At 41.0% G+C, this 22199-nt stretch overlaps 1 protein-coding gene across 1 annotated transcript; it reads right to left on the bottom strand.

Moving 5' to 3' along the window:
- Positions 1–245: 245 nt before the first annotated feature.
- Positions 246–2787, bottom strand: LOC311282773 (PWWP domain-containing DNA repair factor 3A-like; the record flags this gene model as incomplete). The annotated part of the gene is made up of 9 exons (XM_084396781.1): positions 2610–2787; positions 2401–2451; positions 2263–2307; positions 2065–2129; positions 1737–1941; positions 1105–1293; positions 893–981; positions 712–777; positions 246–255 (listed from the first exon to the last, which is right to left on the bottom strand). The coding sequence occupies exons 2-9, from the start codon at positions 2401–2403 to the stop codon at positions 246–248; spliced, it is 672 nt and encodes a 223-aa protein (XP_084252907.1). The 5' UTR covers positions 2404–2451; positions 2610–2787.
- Positions 2788–22199: the final 19412 nt, after the last annotated feature.

Below are 22199 nucleotides of genomic sequence, written 5' to 3'. Positions count from 1 at the left end.
CACTAGATCGACCACATTTTCAAGTATAGAGGGAAGACAAGGATGACTCTGGGGGTAGATTGTGTATATTTTACAAAATAATATATCACACCTCAACTTGAACACACAAAATATTTTACAAAATAATATATATCAACTGAACTTGCACACACAAAATATTTTACAAAATAATAACTGAACTTGAACACACAAAAACAAATTTGTTCATGATGTGGACCACAAACAGCACTTAATGGACAACATCATCACTGACTCCTAAGAGAGAGAGAGAAAGAGAAGTAAATTAAATAAGGAACATTTAGTTGAACATGTTCTACTCTCTAATTTTTTTATTTTTTCTTAGTTACCAAACAGTGCACACATATCAATTAATGTTCATAATACTATTATTGCATACTGTTCAAAGATTTGAAAAAAAAAAGAAAAGTTTTTGATGTTGTGGGAACAAAGGTTCTAGAAACACTCATGTCAATAAAGCCCATCTCAACTGAGAAAAAAAAATAATAGAGAGATGCAAGAAATCTGAATAGAAATATCATTGACACAACTTTTTTTCTGACCACACACACACACACACACACACACACACACACACACACATATATTATATATATATATATATATATATATATATATGCACACACACACACATTTACATATGTATATAATATTTAAAGCACACATTGTGATGTATGCAGCAGCACTACCTACCACCTGGATCCTTTCCCCTCTTTTCGCAATTGTTTTTCTATCAGCCTATTAAATTCTTCAACTTCACTGAAATAGTAAATGGAGAACATAATCACTGTTAGGTTAACAGAAATACTGTTAATGCTTAAAAAAGAATACATTGGACATTGTATAAAAAAACAATTCCATTTTCTACTCTTACCTGTGATGATAATCAGGACCAGAGAGGAAGGCCTGCTCAGCATCCTGCAGAGACACATTCTGAAGCCCAGCCAGGCCATATATGATGGCCTATCAAAAGAAAATTGTTAATTGAAATATACAAAGGTCTGTACATAAGTAGCATAAGGTGTTATACACAGTAGGGTTTGAAAGGGCAGAAAAATGCACAATATATTATATTGTTATGCATACCTCTGGAAAAAGAACACCACAGATTAACTGCACTTCATCCGTGAAGCTCAGTTGCGTTGGTGTTTTATACAGTACAGACTTCAGAAAAGCAAAAAGGTTGTCCTGTTGCTCTTCACTCTCAAGGTAGACAGGCACCTGGCGAAAGGACTTCGGAGGGTACCACTTTGATGTCTTCCCGTTGAGTACGTCCTACAGGCAAATTATTTTTCCACAATTATTTTGTGGTAATAGGATTTTGAAGTGTTTTGTGTGATAGTGATGGCACAACTGACTTTAAAGCTAGAATATCCAGAATTGGATAAACGAACAAGACAAAGGTAGATTTTAATAGCAATCAACTGAAAATATTTAGGGCATTTAGGGCTTGTTTTAAAGCCAAACTTCCAAAACAAATCGACATACACTGCCTAATTACTGCTGGAGTGCTCCGCTGACAATCAGTGAGTGCATGGGCAGATTGTGTGCAGGTAGACAGGTATGTATTTAGAGAGGCAGGTAGGCGACCAGTCACAGACAGGATTTTTATTGGCCTGTCATTGCCAATAAATGGGCCGCATAGTTGACAATATTTTTAACAAAGCCCTGGTTGATTTATTTACTGTGAGTCTGTAATGATGAATATGTCTAAGTACCACCAAATGCTGTTCAGCTCCCGATGACTGTACGATGAAGTCTACCAGTCTCTTTTCCTCTGCGGTGCGGTCAAAGACAGCCTGCATGTGGGCTGGAATTTCCTCAGTGATGGCACGCTTCCTTGGCACTCTGAATACTGGTTGAAGGGTTCCCTGTAACAAGCTTCTGGCCTCATCAGTCCAAAAGGCAAACCTCTGACCATACCTTTCAAAAATTAACAACAAAATGAATCTAAAGTATTGCATAAAAATGATTGGGGTCTACTTATAACATTAAGTTAATGTAGTCAACAGGTGAATATACACATATTGTTTAGGGCTGTCATACCCATCAATTTTAAAACGCTCCATTAGAAGAAGACACCACCACTTCCGAATCAAAGGCATGTCCATCTGAAAGAAATGTAACAATGATAAGGAGAGTCTTTAGTTTTTAATGTGTCTCTTTACTTCAAGATAAACAAGTATATAAGAAACATTTAAAGAATCAATTTCATCCTTATAATAATTATTTGAATCAACTCACCTCTTGGAATGGAAACCCTGTGCTTGTCACAATGGAAAGTGTATACTGAAACAGAGAAGGAGGAAAACATTTTATTTACTATGTTGACAGAAACATGCAAATGGTTTTTCACACACGCACACACAAATTACACTTTACCATAAGAATAAAAATCCCACAGTCATTTCCACAGATCTGACGTGGCAAGCCCTATAATCAACAAAAAAATGAGGTATGATTAGTGATATATGAAACATGACTGATAAACCCAAGCTGCTGTCTTCTCTGTCACATGTCTTGTATATGAAATACAGATTACGGGCAATCATATTTCATTGGAATATCTAATTATGCAATATATTATTCACCACAATATCGTGCCCAGTCTTCTCGGTCCAGTTCCCAGGATCAATTTTCTGAGCCAGATCTCTATACAATAAAAAAATACAAAAATTTTAAACAGATAGATGTGACAACCACTGAGACATTAGGCTATAGGAACATAGCCGAAACATATCAGTACAGGCTATAGGAACGTAGCCGAAACATATCAGTACAGGCTATAGGAACGTAGCCGAAACATATCAGTGCAGGCTATAGGAACGTAGCCGAAACATATCAGTGCAGGCTATAGGAACGTAGCCGAAACATATCAGTACAGGCTATAGGAACGTAGCCGAAACATATCAGTACAGGCTATAGGAACGTAGCCGAAACATATCAGTACAGGCTATAGGAACGTAGCCGAAACATATCAGTACAGGCTATAGGAACGTAGCCGAAACACATCAGTACAGGCTATAGGAACGTAGCCGAAACATATCAGTACAGGCTATAGGAACGTAGCCGAAACACATCAGTACAGGCTATAAGAACGTAGCCGAAACACATCAGTACAGGCTATAGGAACGTAGCTGAAACATATCAGTACAGGCTATAGGAACGTAGCCGAAACACATCAGTACAGGCTATAGGAACGTAGCCGAAACACATCAGTACAGGCTATAGGAACGTAGCCGAAACACATCAGTACAGGCTATAAGAACGTAGCCGAAACACATCAGTACAGGCTATAGGAACGTAGCTGAAACATATCAGTACAGGCTATAGGAACGTAGCCGAAACATATCAGTACAGGCTATAGGAACGTAGCCGAAACATATCAGTACAGGCTATAGGAACGTAGCCGAAACATATCAGTACAGGCTATAGGAACGTAGCCGAAACATATCAGTACAGGCTATAGGAACGTAGCTGAAACATATCAGTACAGGCTATAGGAACGTAGCCGAAACATATCAGTACAGGCTATAGGAACGTAGCCGAAACATATCAGTACAGGCTATAGGAACGTAGCCGAAACATATCAGTACAGGCTATAGGAACGTAGCCGAAACATATCAGTACAGGCTATAGGAACGTAGCCGAAACATATCAGTACAGGCTATAGGAACGTAGCCGAAACATATCAGTACAGGCTATAGGAACGTAGCCGAAACATATCAGTACAGGCTATAGGAACGTAGCTGAAACATATCAGTACAGGCTATAGGAACGTAGCTGAAACATATCAGTACAGGCTATAGGAACGTAGCCGAAACATATCAGTACAGGCTATTGGAACGTAGCCCGAAACATATCAGTACAGGCTATAGGAACGTAGCTGAAACATATCAGTACAGGCTATAGGAACGTAGCTGAAACATATCAGTACAGGCTATTGGAACGTAGCCGAAACATATCAGTACAGGCTATAGGAACGTAGCCGAAACACATCAGTACAGGCTATAGGAACGTAGCTGAAACATATCAGTACAGGCTATAGGAACGTAGCTGAAACATATCAGTACAGGCTATAGGAACGTAGCCGAAACATATCAGTACAGGCTATTGGAACGTAGCCCGAAACATATCAGTACAGGCTATAGGAACGTAGCTGAAACATATCAGTACAGGCTATAGGAACGTAGCTGAAACATATCAGTACAGGCTATAGGAACGTAGCCGAAACATATCAGTACAGGCTATTGGAACGTAGCCCGAAACATATCAGTACAGGCTATTGGAACGTAGCCCGAAACATATCAGTACAGGCTATAGGAACGTAGCCGAAACATATCAGTACAGGCTATTGGAACGTAGCCCGAAACATATCAGTACAGGCTATTGGAACGTAGCCCGAAACACATCAGTACAGGCTATAGGAACGTAGCTGAAACACATCAGTACAGGCTATTGGAACGTAGCCCGAAACATATCAGTACAGGCTATAGGAACGTAGCTGAAACATATCAGTACAGGCTATAGGAACGTAGCTGAAACATATCAGTACAGGCTATAGGAACGTAGCCGAAACATATCAGTACAGGCTATTGGAACGTAGCCCGAAACATATCAGTACAGGCTATAGGAACGTAGCCGAAACACATCAGTACAGGCTATAGGAACGTAGCCGAAACATATCAGTACAGGCTATAGGAACGTAGCCGAAACACATCAGTACAGGCTATAGGAACGTAGCCGAAACACATCAGTACAGGCTATAGGAACGTAGCCGAAACACATCAGTACAGGCTATAGGAACGTAGCCGAAACATATCAGTACAGGCTATAGGAACGTAGCCCGAAACATATCAGTACAGGCTATAGGAACGTAGCCGAAACACATCAGTACAGGCTATAGGAACGTAGCCGAAACACATCAGTACAGGCTATAGGAACGTAGCCGAAACATATCAGTACAGCCGAAACATATCAGTACAGGCTATAGGAACGTAGCCGAAACATATCAGTACAGGCTATAGGAACGTAGCCGAAACATATCAGTACAGGCTATAGGAACGTAGCCGAAACATATCAGTACAGGCTATAGGAACGTAGCCGAAACATATCAGTACAGGCTATAGGAACGTAGCCGAAACACATCAGTACAGGCTATAGGAACGTAGCCCGAAACATATCAGTACAGGCTATTGGAACGTAGCCCGAAACACATCAGTACAGGCTATAGGAACGTAGCTGAAACACATCAGTACAGGCTATTGGAACGTAGCCCGAAACATATCAGTACAGGCTATAGGAACGTAGCTGAAACATATCAGTACAGGCTATAGGAACGTAGCTGAAACATATCAGTACAGGCTATAGGAACGTAGCCGAAACACATCAGTACAGGCTATAGGAACGTAGCCGAAACACATCAGTACAGGCTATAGGAACGTAGCCGAAACATATCAGTACAGGCTATAGGAACGTAGCCCGAAACATATCAGTACAGGCTATAGGAACGTAGCCGAAACACATCAGTACAGGCTATAGGAACGTAGCCGAAACACATCAGTACAGGCTATAGGAACGTAGCCGAAACATATCAGTACAGCCGAAACATATCAGTACAGGCTATAGGAACGTAGCCGAAACATATCAGTACAGGCTATAGGAACGTAGCCGAAACATATCAGTACAGGCTATAGGAACGTAGCCGAAACATATCAGTACAGGCTATAGGAACGTAGCCGAAACATATCAGTACAGGCTATAGGAACGTAGCCGAAACACATCAGTACAGGCTATAAGAACGTAGATGAAATGTAAATTGCTATATGAACATGGCAAACAGTATGCCTCAAATGTGGACCTAAAAATGGCTCTGTACTCAGCATCACCAAACCCAGACTCATGCAGTGTGTACTGTGAGTCTAAAAAGAGGATCTCTCTCAGGAGTGGCTTCATGATCTATAATGTGATAATGGTTAAAGATATGCACATGAGTTTAAAAGTCATTAGGACAAAGAATAGAGCTGCAGTTCACTTTTTTGGAATACACATGAGCAAACCAAATTAATTACCACTACATGTACTATATAGTATCTAGTAACAGTAACATTCCCTTACACAGAGAACGAAGTGTCCTGGCCCGTTTGCCTCGGTCCAACCTGGAAAGACTAAGAAGTCTTTCATGTCGACATCCTCCTAACATTAATGAAAAAAATTGTCATTATGCAGTACTACATTTTTGTGACACCATACATATTTTATATTCTCTCACTGGAAAGTTGGCAGTGATGTTGCTTTGTGTATCCTTCCATGTAGGAACAACGAACATGTCCTCTATATAAATGTCTTTGCCCTATGAGGGAACAGCAACCCAAAACAGCAACTTACAATACAACAGAATACATTAACAGCACAGATTTAAGCTTTAGTCTCAAATAAAAGTTACATACATGTTGCTGAGCTGCTTCATGAATTAATTTAAAGCAGGCATTCCCAATCTGCAAGAAACAATCAAAACTCATCAGTGAACAAGCGAATAAAAATGCTGTTCCTTCCTTGTGTTTATTAACTTCCCGGTACTCACATGAGAATCCAGGTCTCTTAGCAACCCCAGGCTCCAGAATTCTTCACGTATAATACATAAGGGCCCTTCTTTCACAATAATTTCCGCTGCAGGCCGTCCTGTGTCCAGCACATAATTGAGCTGCAAATAATAGATATTATTATTATAAGTGTGTGACATGAAAAACAATAACTATTTTAACTAATTAACTTACCAATTTGTCCTGTATAGGATTCCATTCTTTTACAAAGGGCATAAATGTCAAAGAGTAGTCAATAGCCGCTGCCGGGGTCGTGCCGAGGGCCGCTGTCTGGGGCGTGCCGAGGGCCGCTGTCGGGGGCGTGCCGAGGGCCGCTGTCGGGGGCGTGCCGAGGGCCGCTGTCGGGGGCGTGCCGAGGGCCGCTGTCGGGGGCGTGCCGAGGGCCGCTGTCTGGGGCGTGCCGAGGGCCGCTGTCTGGGGCGTGCCGAGGGCCGCTGTCTGGGGCGTGCCGAGGGCCGCTGTCGGGGACGTGCCGAGGGCCGCTGTCTGGGGCGTGCCGAGGGCCGCTGTCTGGGGCGTGCCGAGGGCCGCTGTCTGGGGCGTGCCGAGGGCCGCTGTCGGGGGCGTGCCGAGGGCCGCTGTCGGGGTCGTGTCGAGGGACGCTGTCGGGGTCGTGCCGAGGGCCGCTGTCTGGGGCGTGCCGAGGGCCGCTGTCGGGGTCGTGCCGAGGGCCGCTGTCGGGGTCGTGCCGAGGGCCGCTGTCGGGGTCGTGCCGAGGGCCGCTGTCTGGGGCGTGCCGAGGGCCGCTGTCTGGGGCGTGCCGAGGGCCGCTGTCGGGGTCGTGCCGAGGGACGCTGTCGGGGTCGTGCCGAGGGCCGCTGTCTGGGGCGTGCCGAGGGCCGCTGTCTGGGGCGTGCCGAGGGCCGCTGTCGGGGTCGTGCCGAGGGCCGCTGTCGGGGTCGTGCCGAGGGCCGCTGTCTGGGGCGTGCCGAGGGCCGCTGTCTGGGGCGTGCCGAGGGCCGCTGTCTGGGGCGTGCCGAGGGCCGCTGTCTGGGGCGTGCCGAGGGCCGCTGTCTGGGGCGTGCCGAGGGCCGCTGTCTGGGGCGTGCCGAGGGCCGCTGTCGGGGTCGTGCCGAGGGCCGCTGTCTGGGGCGTGCCGAGGGCCGCTGTCTGGGGCGTGCCGAGGGCCGCTGTCTGGGGCGTGCCGAGGGCCGCTGTTGGGGGCACGGCTTCTGCTGAATCAAAAGTAGAAAATCGCAATATATTAATTCATTAATAGTCATGTGATAGTGCAAGTCTAAGAATGTCCAATGTACCAGGTTAAGCAGTGGAAGGAGTCTTAATAAATACTGGAATATTAAAAAATATAAATATACATGTTTCAACTATACAAAATAACCCCATAATGGTCAGATATGCTGTATTTGTGATAGATTTTTTGCATATCAAATTTGAAAAGTTACCCAACACTGCCTGGCTGTGGATATTCATAGCTATCTTCGTATCCAAAGCCTTTTTTATGTCGCCCAATCGTTGTTTGTTTTTGTGACAATTGTAGTGGTGAATGATATTCCTCATGAGAAACAGATGAGTTGACGGTAAAGCCATGTTTAAGAAGTAATTGTTTTTTTTCATTTTTGCAAACAGCTGTTCTGCTACTTGGCTGTTGACTATTCCAGCAAGTTGTGGGACCAGGCCAAGCTTCCGCAAAGCATCACGGGCATCCTTTGTGTTATCTTCATGGAAGCGATCATACAGAGCATAATGCTCTGCTGAACCAGTTATGGGATGGCCATCACAGTCTGGGACCACTTTCTTGCAATTCAACCAAGGAAGTGGCACCTTTAGTTTCCCATCTTTGGCAAGTGCTATGTTTTCTGCAGTTGGAGCCTTTAATCGTCCTTCAAATGGTTTGAAGGGCAACCTTTGTGGTTCTCTCAGATTCATGTGTGTTGCTAGTCCACGTGCGAAGTCATATATTACAATATTTGGCATGTATTTCCAAGAAAGGAGCATGTCTGTGAAGTCACGTGGGCTTTCAGCTCTAATGTTGCACTTTATACTGTATACAATGCCACACGGGCACATAATCACAGCCCAACCGCCTAAAAATGAAAATAGGCACAAATTAACATACTGTAAAAAGACAACCTTTGTTTATCCAACTAAAACGTTTTTCTTCCTCACTGATAGGTGTATGTAAAATCACTTTTCAGATATTCAAAGAGTAACACAATTTGAAGTTATTCCACCCAGTGAAAAACCTTAACAAAAATAGTATCTTACACATACAGTACACTGTGACATTTTGCTTACCTGATGCAGCCCAAATCTTTTGAAAGACTTTGTCATATGTGTGCCTTGACTTCAATTCATTGGACAGTCTCAGGAGGAGGTCAGTTCGCGATCCAGAGGAATCCAACCCACACTCTCTGCATAATTTCCTAACCACTTGAACCTGTCAAATAAAATAAAATATGTGAGGATCTGCATATTTTCAGGTATAAAAGGACATATAATTAACTGTATTTTTACCTTCTGCTTGTACAGCTCCTCTGTCAGGCGGTCTTCAGAGACTGTAATTTCACAGACCTCAGCTGGTTTTGCTGGACGGACTTTTTCAAATTCCGTATTGAGAACACTGTTTGACCGGCGTGTATTTCTGCCTATCCACGGCGCCCAAAAGTGGAAAGTTGGAGGAACTTTAAATGGATTGTGCTGGTCACCTTTCGGAATATCAAAACACAAAAAATATAGTAAAACATCTTGATCTTGACACCTTGATAAATATAAACAAAATGTTTTAGTTTGTGAATTAGTTTGTCACACAATTCTTCAGTCATTGAAAAAAGGTTTTACATGTTGACAAATTAATATTGGCTTGCATTACTTGTTACAAATCCTCGACTGATCCTTTCCATTGAAAGTGCTTCCCAAAAATGCTCCATGTCAACCTCTCCATTAAAGTCCTCTGGAGGTTGTGCAAGGTCACTTACTAAAGAAATTATGTGAAAAAACAATACACAAATAAATTCAGAGAGTAACCTGTTGTGTGTGTTTCCTGAAAGCATTGTTAGAGAACTATGGTCGTAAGTCCCATTGAGCTCAATTGGTAATGACAGAACTTGTGACCGTAGGTCTGTAATTGACATCTAAATCAGTCCATTCCATGAAAAAATGTACCTGACAAATTGAAGGCTCCCTTTTTATGGAGGTCCATGATGACCACTGGTGGATGATCACCACAATTTACACAGGAATACTGATAGTCATGATCAGTGAGTGCTTCAAAATGAAGATACCCATGTAGAACTGTATTAGCTGAGGGAAACTTTACCCCTGAAGTCAATTCTAAATATTCTACCACTCTGCTCACTGCAGTATGCACCTAAGGGAGAAACATTATAGTTAAAATACAGAAAATGTTCTGTTTAAATTTCATATATTTACCCTTTAAAAAAAAGATTAATTCACAGGTTATACTTAAATTAAATATAAAATAAAAAATACCTGCAGCATGTTCCTTATGGTTAAGCATAAAGAGAGATCAAGCATTATCCGGTCATTAAAATTGTGTAGGCCATCTTGCCACTCTTGGTAACGGTAGAAGTTTCCGCATTGATGGCAAGATTTACAGTATGTAGAGATGTCTAGAAATCAGAAGATTCAACAATATTTTCAGTACGGTTTACAACACATTCAATGATTAATGAAAGCACAGCAAATCTACCATAGTGGATTGTCATAAGATATAGTTTCATTGACCTACCTTCAACAATACGCGAGTTGGTGAGTATTTTGGCCTTATTTGTAATGAGGAATGGGTCACTCAGAGGTACATTGCCAGGGCACTGCTGGCACATCATCTCCAGTGGAATGAGGTGCCTTGGATATTCTTTTTCCAATAATGGATGCCGTAAATGTTCTGGCAGAGCAGCAGGTAATTTTTTGAACTTCAAAATATACTCAACCATGGCTTTGAACTTTTGGTCATCTTTTGGAGGATATGGAATGTTACCCAGCTCAACCTCATCATGACGGCCTCCATCCTCTGTTGGTGTTTGAAATTCCACCTCCTCAGTGCACCAGACTTTCCTGAACAGCTCACGGTGCGTCTGAAATAAGTGCCATTTTGCAATGTACTTGTGTTGGCATGATCTCTTCGTCCTTGCACAAGGACAGTGCCACGAATTCTTTTTTGTGTCATATGACACCATGACTCTTCCTAAACGACTGTAATATGAAACAGTCGGCTCATAAACGGATATGTATTTTTTGGACTGAGGGATTCCAATTTGGGAGTATACAGACAGAGGTATATGGTTTGCATTTGCAAGGTTTTGCAGATCAAGGCAGACCTTCTTTTTATCTTCGCCAAACCACCGGCAGTTCACCATCTCATTAAGTGTTTCCTCACTAAGTACAGGAGAGGAGACATAGGATGTGCAGTAAGTTAAGGATTTAAAGTGTACACATTGATGTGCTTTTAACCCACTTCTCCATGCCAACTCCATGTTCACCTGGCACTCAGCAGATTCACAGAAAACACGTTGATTTTCCCCCCAGACTTTATTTTGAACGTGCAGAGGTGTAGTGGCCCCGTGAAAAGATTTGTGAACAGTATAAACTCCATTCTCTGGATCTATGCATTCACTTGGAAGGTGTGAACATGCTGTAATGTCCTTATGTTTTCCTGTGTGTTTCCTTTCAATGTGCCTTTTTAAATTGTTTCTGTTTATGCTAAGTTGGCATATGGGACAATTTTTACGCAGTACTTGCTTCACACGGACCCTTTGTATTTGCGTACTCTGGGTGGCTGGCACATTGAAGGTTGTTGGAGCTGAGATGGTAGAAGTGCTTGGAGCTGAGGAGATGGTTGGAGCTGAGATGGTTGGAGCTGAGATGGTTGGAGCTGAGATGGTTGGAGCTGAGATGGTTGGAGCTGAGATGGTAGAAGTGCTTGGAGCTGAGATGCTTGGAGCTGAGATGGTTGGAGCTGAGATGGTTGGAGCTGAGATGGTAGAAGTGCTTGGAGCTGAGATGCTTGGAGCTGAGATGGTTGGAGCTGAGATGGTTGGAGCTGAGATGGTAGAAGTGCTTGGAGCTGAGATGGTTGGAGCTGAGATGGTAGAAGTGCTTGGAGCTGAGATGGTTGGAGCTGAGATGCTTGGAGCTGAGATGGTAGAAGTGCTTGGAGCTGAGATGGTTGGAGCTGAGATGGTAGAAGTGCTTGGAGCTGAGATGCTTGGAGCTGAGATGGTGGTGGTGGTGGCAGGGTGCTTACCCTTGCAAAAAGACAGATGCTTAATGAAGTCCGGTTTGCGTAGAAGCATGGAATTACAGTGGATGCAGTGATAATGCAACTTTGGGCGGCAATCTAATCCACATCTGTGAATGGTATACCCTACAATATAAGAACAATAAACTGTAGTATTATTATGATGGTCATCAGTGTAAATTATGAAACAAAAAATCTGAATCAGGTTAACAAAAACAAAACATAAATGCAGTTGTTTGGATTCATTGCTCAAATTAAATTAATCTTAATATTGCATTTCCCAGAAGAATGTTTGCAAATGTTACCTTCATGGAGAACTGCACGTTTAAAATGGGTTTCCAAATGGTATTTCACTTTGCTCAACTTTGTTGGTTGAAACAAAGCAGAACTGCAGAACGGACAGTGAAACTCCTTGCAGCATGTAGTACATCTCTTTAGTTCAGGAAAGGATCTCCCTTCTTGGATTGTTATGTGTTTCTTGAAAAACATTTTAAATAAATAGACATAAATTAGGCCTAAGCCTAGTACTTAACCAATTTATTTATTTTTCTTTTGTCATACTTGCCTACCCTGAGCTGTGTCCTTGAAAGCACTTCATATAGCATACAGTACACAGTAAATTACACAATCTAACACGTGGTATTTTAACAGTCAATTATTATAATGGCCTCTCTGGTATGTCTGACTATTAAAATGTCATATGTCTCAACCAACATTATAAAACCATGTCAAAATGAAGAGACGGCTACACATAACATGTATTGTGTGGGTAACGTTAAACAGGCTGACTGTGAGCACGTGACAGTGAAAACATTAAGATTATTTTAACTGAATTAAAATGGAAAAACAATGAGTAATTAACAAGCTTTCAGAACGAACATGCTACAGTTTTATTGTGCTGTCAATAAGTCAACACAGGCTTAGCATGCAACAGTTCCGTTAAATGAACGTGCTAACAATTCATTTTACAGCATTAGAGGCTAAATACTTTGGCTATGCATTCAAGACTATTTATTTAGCAAATCACCATCACGTTTGCTACGTTAACTTTCCAATTAAATGCATCGCAATTGTAAAAATTGATTCGCATTTGATACTCACACTCTGGTTGTCGTCCATCGTCGCTGCTTCACTGGTCCTCTAATTCGGTAGGTGGCGCTGTCACTAAAAACCTAGGGTCCTAGAAATGCGGTCCTAGAAGTGGGGTCCTGAAAATGCAGCCTCCGGCTCTGCAGGCAGACCCTACTCATTAATCCTCGAATAACAATAACATTAGAACATTGGGAAAGGATTGGCAATACATACAAATACACACACAAAATAAAACCATAAATGATTTCTACCTAATTGACACATCTTACCAAATTAAGAATAGTTATAAATTACACTGTAACAAAGTTCTGTAGTTTTCACAGCATTATTACTGTAAAATGAGCAAATCCTTACTGTAGAACCTGTATACAGCATGTTACTGTAGATCTGCAAAGCATCATGGTCAATTTTCAATGGCGGGTAAATTCTACAGTAAAAATATTTTTTCTGTGAATCACAATACAGCAATTTCTTTGCCATGTAAGCTGAAAAGCTACGAGATTCCACACTTTTATCAGAATTTTAACTTCAGAAAGGTAACTTTGCTGATTTATTTCCACAGTTTACTCTTGTAAAGTTACCTATTTGTTCAACTTTAAGAGTGCACCAAGTAAACGAGCGGCACACTTCCTAGTAAACTCATGGCTTGTGTGCATTTTATAAAAAATAAATATATCTATATATTTGCACATAATTTCGATAGATTTTCTAATCTGGCAACATTCGATAACGTCATAATGAATAAAAATTTAATTGGAATTGTGTATATGTGTATGGAATGTATTTGTTGGTGCGCTCATGCGCTAGCCTGAAATTTGATCCCCAAACTTGGATTTTTCTCTTGCCTGCTAACGTCAACTGTCTGTCACTCGACAGAAAACGCAGCTAGAGGTAAGACTTAACACATTTTTCATAGGATCATGATTTTTCTGAACTTATTTGCAGGTCAAACTGCAGAAACGAGATTGTTGATAGCCTAATTTGATGTGCCATTCCTTCAAATGTCCTTCACATGTGGGAGCATAGGCCTATGCTATACTGTATTAAGATTTGTCTTATCTGGCAACATTAACTTACATTTTTATAACATCTTCGATTTGATTAAAGGGTAACGTGTAGCATTGTTGAATAAACTGAATTTGTAATTGTGTATTTGATGTATGTGTTGGCGCGGTAGCCGTTTGAATAATCTCACTCGGTTTTTTTTTCAGGCTTGCTAATGCTAACGTTGCCGCCTGAAGAGACATTTAAGCGGGCCGATTCGAAAGTTTTATTCATGACTCGTGGAAGCATAATAATATACTCGCATTGTATTAAGATTTTTCGAGATCTTACTAAATAATTTATTTACCATTTATTGTACTTGTGATTTTTAAAAGTTTTTTTTTCTGTTTATTTTGTGTTACAGGAAACTTCCACCTAAGCAGACGCTGAGGCCCAGATTTCCCTGCCAAGCACTCCTAGGCTCATCATGCTCGGTAAGATCCCAGCACTAGACATACACAGATCCCAATTTTAAGTGTATAAGTATATGAAGTGTTAAGTATATTTGTATCGATTCACTGTGTGTGAACAAAGTTTTATGTCATCTTGCACTTAGATTCCAAAGTGTTAAAGTGGTGTAATATCCAGAATGGACGCGTATAAGAGACATGAGACTGAACGCACTGAAAAGCCTTTGCACTGAGATATGCTGAGAGAGAGATTAGACAATAGAGCTGCACGATTCATTTTCAAAGACTGTGATCTCGGTCATCGAGACCTTTCAATTCGTCTGTCTCTTAAACTTTGACAAAATCATATCACAACATTCAAATTTGTGTTGGCGCTACCGTTGACCCAGAGAGAGAAACGTTAGTCACGAAACAGCTTCACAAACAGTCTTAAATAAATATTTAAAATTGAATATATTTTTAAATAATTGTTAAACATCAAACTTTTATTTAACTCACCATGCAAATGGTAGAAAAGTTAATAATAAAAAATAAAAGTTTGATGTTTAACAATTACACAACAATCCATATAAACCCAAATAAACACTTTGAGAATTATTTTACTAGTCGGGTAGGTGGTTAAAGAATATCTACTCAAATATTTGTTCCTATTCCTAGTCAAAAATATATAGCGGGGTAAAGTTAGTTTTGTTTTCGATATTCCCTGGACATTCGCTGAAAAATGGCAATAACTCCTAAACGACTTGGCCAAAAATTATTTAAACCCTATTGCCTCTAAACAGGCAAGGCTAACAATGTTTCACAAGTTTAATTTTCCGTATTTTCTCTCTCACTGTCTCTCTCTCTTTCTAACTAATCCATCTATCTTTCTTTCTAACTAACAAATCCATCTATCTTTCTTTCTAACTAATCCATCTATCTTTCTTTCTAACTAACAAATCCATCTTTCTTTCATTCTTTTTAACTAATCCATCTTTCTTTCTTTCTAACTAATCCATCTTTATTTCTAACCAATCCATCTTTCTTTCTTTCTAACTAATATATCTTTCTTTCTTTCATTCTAACTAATCTATCTTTCTTTTTTTAACTAATCTATCTTTCTTTCTAACTAATCTATCTTTCTTTTTAACTAATCCATCTTTCTTTCTTTCTAATTAATCCATCTATCTTTCTTTCTAACTAACAAATCCATTCCTTCAAATGTCCTTCACATGTGGGAGCATAGGCCTATGCTATACTGTATTAAGATTTGTCTTATCTGGCAACATTAACTTACATTTTTATAACGTCTTCGATTTGATTAAAGAGTAACGTGTAGCATTGTTGAATAAACTGAATTTGTAATTGTGTATTTGTATGTATGTGTTGTCTTCCGTTTGTCTATTAAACTTTGACAAAATCATATCGCAACATTCAAATTTGTGTTGGCGCTACCGTTGACCCAGAGAGAGAAACGTTAGTCACGAAACAGCCTTTTAAATAAATATCATACATTAAAATTTATCCAGAGGTAAGCACTTATTTGTTGTTGATATATTTTTGACTAGGAATAGGAACAAACAGTGGCGTAGCGTCAGGGCATGCAGGGTATGCACGTGCAAATGGGCCCGGGCCAATAGGGGGCCCGCCCATGAGGAGCTTTTAATTAAAACGAGGAAATTAATTTTAAATTTGTGGCCACAATAAATATATTTCATTATTTTTTGTATGCTTGTCATCTGTAGTAATTTCTTGTTTCTCCCTAATGTCTACTTTCTCCGACATTTAAGGTGTGCATTTTTTTTTTGCACCCCGCAGCTGACGTAGAAGAACTACGCTGTCATTTTTTATATGACGCACACTACATCGCCGCGCCAAATTAAAAAAAGAAAACACAGAGTGAGAGGTTACTATCGGCTAGCTAATTGAACATTAAAGGATGGACAAATACAAACATAAAAGTGGGGCATTAAAGAGAAAAAGGAGGGTGGAGAAGTTATAGTCGCGACACAAAAAGTACCCAAAATAGACCGTTTTTTTGTGCAAACCTAGTGTAAATGACAACGATGTCGAAGGTCCCTGTTACTGTTGACATCGTGGATGAATTTGCCGAAAGAAAGGCCCGGTGAATGCAACTAAAATGAGTGAGTAGTTTTATGTTTTTACATTTTGGGCCGCCGTGCCAAGATCAGTAGGCCTAGTTTATTATTGACATTGGCAGTGCCTTGGTTGTTTTAGATTTGTTTTTGTTCCGTTCTGGTCGTGAAAAATTGTTGGGTAGAGTGTGTTTTTTTATGGTATTGTTTAGTATGGTATTTTCTTGGTACACTACAGTGAACGTCTATATATGAATGTCTAGCCTATATCTATATCTTCGATGTACTTGTGGGCGGGGGGGCCGTAAAATTTATTTTGCATATATGGCCCGGGACTGACTTGCTACGCCACTGGGAACAAATATTTAAGTAGTAATTCTTTAACCACCTACCCAACTAGTAAAATAATTCTCAAAGTGATTATTTGGGTTTATATGGACTGTTGTGTAATATGGACTGTTGACGTAAGGACAGGCAAACAGAGGCGGGGGCGCTGCTGCCCTGGACCTGGTTCTCAGTGTGGGTTTACGTAGTCTGAGAGGTGGTAACAGAAAAGAGAGCTTGTCGTTATCGTTATTATATAGTACGTTTGAGTTGTCACAATGGTGAATTCTTGTGTTTGTTTTGGATGCAACAACTCCAACTTGTCTGGCCATCGGGTCCACCGATTTCCAAACAAGAAACACAAAGATTTCCGTGCTTGGATACGTTTCGTCCAGGCAAAGAGAAGCCATTTCGCTGCCTCCTCGGTGACAAGACACACGGTGGTATGTGAAAAACACTTCACACCGGACAACTACAACCAGGGAGATCTTATGGAATTTCGCATGGGATTTCGACGAAGAGAGTGGGTTAGGCTGGCAAATGGAGCTGTCCCATCGGTGCATGCAAGTCCACCAGCAAAATCTGGCGGGAGTGAAGAGTCTGTTAGCACTAGCAGAGAATCTGCGCGCCGAAAACAGGAGCTGTGCACAGTAAGTCTTATAATACTTTATACAAATTGTTGCATCGAAATGTAGCTCTGCATGTAATTTCTGCAAATGTATTTTTCTTGATGTTATAATGGATTAGTCTTGGCATGACTTAGTTTGAGAAGTTAACGTTAGCACCATGAAGGCACGAAAGCCCGCCTAGCTGCTAACGTTAGCTTCCGTCAGCTTACTCATGTTACACCCCGTGAGGCTGCACATGAGCCTCCTGACACTTATTTTATTGAACTAATAAGACAGGGTTCCAGACTGTGACCATTTTCTGAGAATGTGGGAGTTACAATTTTATGTGGTCGCATTTGTGCGAGTGCATGCAGGTTCATGTAACGTTAGCCTACTACTCGGTTAAATTCACGCATAAATTTTCCTGCATTGAACTTGGTTTAGCGCCCGCGCCAAAGCTTTATTTGATCGGTGAGTAATAGATGAACTGCTGCGCTTGGCTTGTGACAGTGTGCATGTTTCGAGCAGAGAGAGAGAGAGCCCCTGTCGCGCGCGCGCACTCTGTAAACAAGACTTCACCGTCTCCAAAACGCATCCAAGTAATGCTTTACACTTTCGCCTGGCATCCGGAGAGAGAGAGAGTGCGTGCGCGCGACCGGGGCTCTCTCTCTGTGAAGCTGGTATCAGCAGGGCACATGCGAGGGACTACTTTGAAAAGATTTTGAAAAGATTAGCAGTCTTTTAAATAATGCATGAATGGGGGATTTTCATGAAAGGACTACATTTTTTAAAGTTTAAAGTTATGATTTTGTTTTCAGATTTCGGGAGAGAGTGCTGCCAGCAAAGATGGGGCGGGTGCAACTGCCACTTCAGATCCTGAAGATGATGTAGATGGAGACATCTCTACAACGGACCCTGAGCCAGTAGTGGTCCATCGTGGATCACAGTGCAACATAAGATGTTTACATCGTTCATTAGGTAGTTAGCTTATATCTAGCATTCACCATACATGCCATATACAATCACAAATAAGGATTACATGTCAAAATTTTTCATGATCTCCATGGTTAGCATTTTGTAATTTACACTTTTCAGACAGTAAACATTAAAAATGATGAACTTCATAATGTTAGAAAAATATATTTTGTACTGGGATGCATTAGATAGTGCATGTGTTGTTGCCAATGAATGTACAATGGTGAACAATTATTAAGATGAATCTCTTTCATCTAAGCTGTTCAGGTAAAGCCTCAGATGGTGGATGTGGGGACTCAAACCGAAAGGTTTGAGCATCGCAGATCAACTCCACTGGCCAGTCCTGAACAAAGTGATGATGAATGGTCATTTTCTGATATCATCAACCATTCTGGTGATATGTCATGGAGTCCCGGGGAGGAGATGTTGAGCGAGTCCTCTGAGGAGGAACCAGAAGAGCTGGAATCTCTCAGTGACCCAAAGTAAAAACCTTTTTATTAATGGAAACTCTTTCTGATTGTGTATCAAAAAATGTCATAGTCAGAATTAATGTGTTTTTTCCTTTTCTTGTTTTCAGTGCTGTTGACAAGTTCATTGTTTGCCAGAGGCAGTTGCTGTCTTTGTTCACGGTTTGTCCTGCATGCTGTGGGGAAACCCAGGGACACATAATGCACCCGGAAGGAACCTTCATAAAAGTCAAGCAGGTAATGTCTTATTTGTCAACTGTCTGTGAGGAGCTGAATTATAGTCTGTGAATGTACAGCATGTATATTCATTATTTGTGTCTTAACTATACATGTACAGTATTTCACTGCCTCATCTTAAAGCTGCTTGAGTCTTCAATCTTCTCTCATCTTTCAGGCCTGCGGAACTTGTGGTTATGAGCGTTACTGGCAAAACCAAGAGAAGGTGCATCGAAACATGCCTGCCTGCAACCTTTTACTCAGCGGTGCCATCCACTTCTCAGGTTGCATGGCTACTCAGACCATCAGGATGCTGAAGCTGTTTGGACTGCAGTGCATAAGTCCCGGCACTTTTTTCCGCCATCAGCGCTATTACACTATCCCTACCATCGTGCAGGCCTGGAGGAATGAGCAGAAGGGGATCATCAGGGAGTTGAAGGAGACTGGGGGTGGATTGATCCTGTCTGGTGACTGCAGGTAGAATGGTCCAGCTCACGTCACTGATGTAGAACAGGTCAGTGTGTTTTTGCATTAACCTCTAAATGTAAATGTTTTTGACGTTCTTAGATCAGATTCTCCTGGACACTGTGCCAAATATGGTAGCTACTCCTTGATTGAGGATCGAATTAACAAAGTTTTGGATGTTCAACTTGTCCAAGTAAGAGGAAGGAACGAGGCATTTCTTTGATGTCTGGCATATTGGGAAAAGTATGTATTGTGATGTTGGTAGTTCTATATAATAGACTTGTTTTTTGTAGTTAAATTCCATTTCCTAATAATTAGTTTGCTCTGCTCTGGAACAGGCGTACAGAAAGCACTGGATGCTGCTGCAAAAGAGAGGGACTGTGAGGATCTGAAGCTGTGGAGGCCAGCCATTATCAACCATCTGTACTGGACCGCAGCTTCCACTCCTACAGGAGATCCAGATGAGATGCAGGCAAAATGGCAGAGTATGATAAATCATGTAGAGGACATACATGAACACAGCACTCCTGCATTTACCAGCTGCGCACATCCACCGTTGGAAGGAGAGGCAAGAAACAAGGAGTGGCTGGAACCAGGTACAACATAGTAGCCTATGTTAAAAGAGGTCAAATGTTTAGTTTGTCAAGTTTAGTTTGGTTTTATCAATACGTAACCCATGTGTACTAATAATTACTTGTGTTATGAAATGTGATTATTACTGTAAAAAGTTTACAGCATTTTTAAAGTTACTGCAATTAAGTTTACAGTAAGCATACTGTGAAATGAACTACAGCAACTTACTAGCTAATTGCTGCCAGCAAGTTGCTGTAAATTTCACAAGTCCGGTTTGTGCAGCCAAACAGTTTGTTCACAAGAAGTCCCCAGTCCCACACCTGTGGATGTGTGTTGGACATTCCTAATAATTACACTTCATACCTTGAGCTAGCAGAGGAGTTTGAAAATGTACTCGATGCAAACATGTGGGTGATGGATATTGCATAGAGGTAAGGATACCAAAAAGGATAAATGTCTGTTATATTCATGGATTATCTTTTTCTAATATTATTCTCAATGTTGTGTTTGTGCAAGGTGGTCAGGCGATATGTGCAGCAGCACCAGCAGCAGTTTTCTTGAGAGTATTTGTTATTTGTTGTTGTCTTATACTTGCACATCAATATAATGAGTCATAAAATGCACCAAAGTTGTTACAGCAGTGTTTCAATGTAAAATTATTACATTGTTCTAAAAAAAGGAAAAATTGTTCTTACAAACTTTTCAAAAGCAACAATGTTAGAAGTTTATTAATTAGGAGTTTATTAATGAAAGATGTTCTACTGAATACACTACAGTGTTTAAAAAAATAAAAAAGGATACAAAAGAAATTCTGTCATCTTTTAATTAAATATGTAGTATACAAGATCACAGCAATAATATTAAAGAGACGAAACCGATGAATTACATAGAAAGAAAAAAACAGATAAAAGCCATTGGCTGGTGTTTCCTAAAATTACTGTAACTCTAATAATTAATTAATTTAAGAACAGTCCATAATAACTTTCTTATTACGGATTGATTTCTCAGCATGTATTTATCTCCCAACATTTAACACTGTAGTAAGCTCTTGTCTTAGAGCAAGGTAGAGATCAGACGCTGTGTACCTATCCTTGGGAAGCCTGAGGTCATGTTGGGCCATGATGTGTGCACACAGGGTAAAGACATCCTCATCACAAGCAACATCAGAGCGATGGATACATTGATCTTCACAGGTGGCACAGTCTGCCACCGGTACATGGCATATGTAGTCTTCTGTGTCATATAATTCAGGTAGAGTGTACATGACATCTGGTCGACCGTGGGGTACAAGGCGGCTCCTTGAAGGACGAATCAGGTGGCTGTTCCAAGTGTCTTTGGTGGAATCCAGATCTTCCTGTCTGAAAGAAAGTCACAAACAGTGGGAAGCCTTGTTTTAAAGTATTGTTTATTAAATCACTTTTGTGTGTGTGTGTGTGTGTGTGTGTGTGTGTGACACACAAATTCACTATTTACCTGGATCAAGCCCAGGAAACAGAATAAAACAAGGTTCTTGTCCAACCAGCTGCCATTAAATTTGCCTTCATCTTTAATTTGGTGAAAATATTCAAGCCAAAGTTCCACACACTCTTTTCTGAGAATACCCCACCAGCTCTCAATTCTCTGGTTGGCCGTACTTTTTCCATAGATAAAGCTTCTTTCTCCAGCCAGTGGATCATCATCGCTACGTCGCAAGTACCGCTGCATATCCCTAATGGTGCTGTTTTCTGTTCCCATATCTGCTCTCAGGATTCGAGGACAGCCACCAAGACTTCTAACTGTCTCAAGGAAGTAACCCCCTATGACTTTAGGGTCACTGCTTGTGCAGTATGCATTCAACCATAGTTTTCTCCTTGCAAATCCATCAATTGCCCCATTGATACAAATGCCAAATGGCTTCAATTTGTCATAAGAGTCAACATGCCATAGAAAGTTGGGGCCTTTTGAAAAGTACGCTCTTCTGTGCAGTCTTCTTTTTCTTCGCATTTCGGTGCCCAATGGGTCAAGAGTGGACAGAATGAGGCGGATGTCTTCTTTGCGCACATGAAGTCCTCTTTCCTTGCATTTACCATCCATCTATATCCATGCAATGCTCCTGAGCCTTGGAGCTCTTCT

The sequence above is a fragment of the Rutilus rutilus genome, assembly GCF_951802725.1.
Source record: "Rutilus rutilus genome assembly, chromosome: 23".
In the NCBI taxonomy this organism is placed as follows: Eukaryota; Metazoa; Chordata; class Actinopteri; order Cypriniformes; family Leuciscidae; genus Rutilus; species Rutilus rutilus.
Note: the sequence above shows the minus strand (reverse complement) of the source record. Positions and strands in the feature narration are given on the sequence as shown.